This window comes from Mandrillus leucophaeus, unplaced genomic scaffold, assembly GCF_000951045.1.
Source record: "Mandrillus leucophaeus isolate KB7577 unplaced genomic scaffold, Mleu.le_1.0 Scaffold157, whole genome shotgun sequence".
Lineage (NCBI taxonomy): Eukaryota > Metazoa > Chordata > Mammalia > Primates > Cercopithecidae > Mandrillus > Mandrillus leucophaeus.
This window is the reverse complement of record NW_012101554.1, coordinates 218,865-223,242: the sequence shown is the minus strand read 5'-3', so window position 1 is coordinate 223,242 and position 4,378 is coordinate 218,865. Positions and strand designations below refer to the sequence as shown.

The following is a 4,378-nucleotide window of genomic DNA, read 5'->3' as shown; positions in this document are numbered from 1 at the left end:
AAAAAAAAACACTACATGAAACAGTACAATTCCCCAAAGGAAAGAGGAATTCTTTGCAGACAAAACCAACATTAGCTATAATAGGGGTCAACAACGTAGATATCCCCATTATTTACAATCTGTGTCAGCAAACTACATCCTGTAGACCAAACCTGCCTATGAGCTGTTTCATAAAGGCTTATGGGAACTCAATACACAAACAAACAAACAAATAAAACACGATGTGAAAAGAAAAGAGGTAGTGAATTAATTCTATTTGGGAAAAAGGAGTAAAGAATTGATTGTAAAAGTATTTGCTAGTGTGAACCACTCTAACAGCTTCCTGTATAAAACATGGAAATGATAGCTTTCATTTTACAGTCAGAGTTTCGTTGCCAAATTCCCAGAGAAATCTAATTTTAAAATAACCATCTGTTACTTTTCATTATCATTTATGAGGTAGCTAAAATGCATTATGGCTCAATATATACAAATATATTGATACAAGTAGTTACATTAATATTAATTTAATAAGATGATTTCTCATTAGAAAAGACACAATTTTTTTGTTTTTAGCTCCAATGCTTTCTGAAGAAAAGACACAGTTTTGAAAACAAATATGCTCCAGGGACTAAGGAAAACACAAACACACACAAATTTGTCCACTATTAGATTGAAATGCAAAAAGCTAAGCATCATCCCTTTTAAAAATTAAAGATGGAAAAAATAAAATGTTCCTACTCTAAATCATAAAATAAGCATTTGGTCTGAAAGAGTCAGCATACCTGGGAACATTATTGTTTGAATCTTCGCTTTCGTTTGCCAGGCCACCAAACAAATAGCATTTGTTACCATATAAAGAGAAGCTATGTCCAAGCCGAGGACAAGGAGGTAAACCAGAAGGAGGGGGATGGGGTTTCACTTTTTTCCATAACCAACGACTTGCCTAAAAAAAAAAAGACACAAATACAGTCAGACAAAATCAAGAAAGCACTCCTATATTGTCAATAGTGCAACATCATATCAATACATTTTAATCCAAATCCCATCAGAAGGCACTAATAAACTACTTTTGGGACAAATGACAAACAACAAGCTAACTTCTGGAATTAAAATATATGTTCCAGTAGACATTCAAGTTACTATTCCATATTCATAGATTTCCACAATGGCAAACTAACCATATAATAATAAACTCTAACAGTTCTAAAGTATTTTCCAAATGAAAAATAAAGTATTATACATAGCTTCAAGATTAAATGTAATTTATACATTCTTACTTTCTGAAATAAGGCAATCCATGAATGGTAAATATTTTAACCTTTTAAAGGTAAATATAAAGCTCATTTAACAAATCAAATTCCAAAACTTATTCTCTGGCCATGGATGTTTTCTTTAGCTGAAATTATTTTTGCAATGAGTTGCTTGTAAATAGGTATAACCACTCACATCTGCCAGTTAGCAGATACCCACATGATCACCACCCTAGGGATAAGGCACAGGTCAGGAAGAAAAGTCAACAAGGGCTATAAGTCCGGTTTAGTAAGAGTCAAATTTAGAAAGGTTATGGGAAACTGTTACTCCTCTTTTGTATGTATTGTCAAGGTGGGAGGTGTAGCAAATATTAGTATGAGGGTAACAATTTCTAAAACACGAAAGCAGTGGTTTTCAAAGTATAGCCCAGGGGCCAGGCATGGTGATTTTCCAAATGTGGAAAGTTTTATTCAAAGTTGTCAATCAGTCAGTTGATGCCAATGCCAACTATCCCTCTGTGAGTCCTGCAGTACTTAATACTTAAGAACTTGCGGCAGAGCACAGTGGCTCACGCCAGTAATCCCAGCAGTTTGGGAGGCCCAGACGGGTGGATCACCTGAGGTCAGAAGTTCAAGACCAGCCTGGCCAACATGGTGAAACCCCATCTCTACTAAAAATACAAAAATTAGCTGGGCATGGTGGTGCGTGCCTGTAGTCACAGCTACTCAGGAGGCTGAGGCAGGAGAATCGCTTGAACCCAGGAGACGGAGGTTGCAGTGAGTCAAGATCGCACGGCTGCAGTCCAGCCTGGGCGACGGAGCAAGACTCTGTCTCAAAACAAACAAACAAAAAGTATACTCTAGAAACCAGGAGCATCAGCAGCTGGGAACTTGGTAGAAATGCAAATGCTTATGGCCCACTACTGACTCAGAAACTCTCTGGGTAGGAACCAGCAATCTGTGTCTTCACAGGTCCTCCAGGTGCTCCTGTTGCAGGCTAAAGTTTCTACTGCACTAAGATACAAAAACTTAAGTATAAACATGTACAACTGATGCTAAGTAACAGGTATCTTGATGTTATAAATGTTGCACTGGGTATCGGAAAAAGACTTGCCAGGAAACTTTGGCTTTTAAGTGAAGTGGAAACATTTTCTGTAAAGCTATAAAATGTGAAGTTTACATTACTTGAACAATGTTAAAATGTGTTAAACAATGTTAGTAATGTTGCAATCTTTTGAAAAATTATGAACAATATCATTATTAAAGCCTCAGAATGAAATAATATTAAATACACTTACTTGTAACTCATATAACTCATTGCTGTATCTTCCATATTCAACCATACCCCCAAATACTAATATTCTGGTACCATCACAGACAAATCCATGGGCAGCACAGCCTGGAGGGATATCTCCTCTAACAGCTGGCAGAAACCACTGATTCGTAGCTAGTTGCCAAAATAAAATTAAAACTGATTATAACCAACAATGGTTATCACATACTATCAGCAAGTACTTTACATATATCATCATTATCAGTGGGTCTCAACTGGGGATGATTCTGCCCCCCAGAAGACATTTGGCAAAGTCTGGTGACATTTTTAGTTGTCACAACTGGAGGGGGCTGTTACTGGCATCTCGTAGGTAGAGGCAGGGATGCTGTCAAACATCTTACAATGTACAGGGCAATACAGGGCAGCTTCCCCCGACCTCTACAAAGAATTACCTGGCCCAAAAGGTCGACGGTGCTGCTGTTGAAAAACCCTGATCTGTATCATTTAATTCTTATAAAACCCCTGCTGGGTGAGTATAAAAATCTCCATTTTACAACTGAAAATTGTGAAGCTAAAAAAGGTTTGGTAACTTCAGCGCTGATCCTGGGCAACTGGCAGAGCAAGATTCAAATCAGGTCTAATTTGTTTCAAAGCCAGGGTTTTGAACACTAAGACCAAACTGTCAGTAACTTTTTAACTTCATATGCTGGGGCGCTGGGAGGAGGAGAGGGTGAAAAAAATAAAATTTCTCAGACTCCACTATTTTGTTAACCTTCAAATTATTCCTGTGATTAAGCTGTTTCGTCCGAGAAACGTTATCAGGCATGAAGTAGACCCAAAATTCCATCACTGTCTTTACACCGAAAAGATTTCTTGTGACAGCCTGAGCATTTACAAGGGGGAAAAAAATTAAATTCCAGACTCCTTTCTATTCCACAGAGGTCCTCAAAGATAGGGGCTCCTTGCCCAGGGACACTTGTGATCTGCAGTGGTGCTCAGGTTATGACAGTCCTCTTTCCGAGGGCCAGTCCAGAAGGGCGCCCACACCGAGTATGCAGACACAAGGCCGCCTCACCACGTCCCCGCCGGTTTAGAGCGCGGCCCACGGAGGGGCTCTTGACCGTTACCTGCCAAACACCGGGTTGTATTTGAGGCAAGAGTGCCAGAAGGCCTCTCGTTTTCCCTCCTCACCCCCTAGATGGTCTTCCTCCTAAGGAAGGCAGGTAGGCAAAGCCGGGAAAGGCCCGACGGAACTTTGGTTTGGAGTGGGTTTTGTTTTTTGACAGGGGCGAGATTTCGGGGAGTGGCCCAGGCAGTTGGACACGGTCTTCTGTCGCATGCGTCCTCCAGCAGGGCTGGGGCGGGGGCGTCCGGGATCCCCCGCTTGAAGACCGGTGCACCCCGCTTGGGGTCCGTTGCGTCCCCGAGGGTCCCGGAGATCCAGAGCTGCCGTCCGGGACAGAGCTGCGGGACCCGGGCCGCCCGGCCGAGCCGCGCTCCCCGCCGCCCGCCCGAGGAAGCAGTGACCGGGCGGTGACAGCTGTCAGGGCCGCGGCCGCCGCCTCGCCTCCCCTCCCCCTCCGCGGCTCCCGCAGGCGGGGCCGACGAGCCACCGCCGCGCCTACCCGTGTTGTAGACGTGCAGCTCATCCGCGATGCCCTCATTTCCCCCTCCAAAGATGATCATCAGCTCCCGGATGGCCACCGCTCGGTGTCCGTGTCGGGCGCGGGGTACCGGCCCCGTGAAGGAAGAAACCCGCCTCCAGTTGAGGAGGCTGGGAGCCGCCATCTTCCCAACCCCCGCCCCTCTGCCCACAATGCACCGCTCCCGCCTCAACCCGCTGCTCCCTGGGGAGGGCGGGGAACCGCCTCCA

The 4,378-nt window shown here is 43.9% G+C and overlaps 1 protein-coding gene across 1 annotated transcript in view; it reads right to left on the bottom strand.

Moving 5' to 3' along the window:
* Window positions 1–4,372, bottom strand: part of HCFC2 (host cell factor C2) — a 42,402-nt gene extending 38,030 nt beyond the window's left edge. The window contains exons 1-3 of the mRNA XM_011975497.1: window positions 4,131–4,372; window positions 2,531–2,679; window positions 765–925 (exon numbers count right to left, since the gene is read on the bottom strand). Of these exons, the coding sequence (XP_011830887.1) occupies window positions 765–925; window positions 2,531–2,679; window positions 4,131–4,293 (473 nt within the window). The 5' untranslated portion in view covers window positions 4,294–4,372. The remainder of the gene's footprint in view (window positions 1–764; window positions 926–2,530; window positions 2,680–4,130) is intronic.
* Window positions 4,373–4,378: the final 6 nt, after the last annotated feature.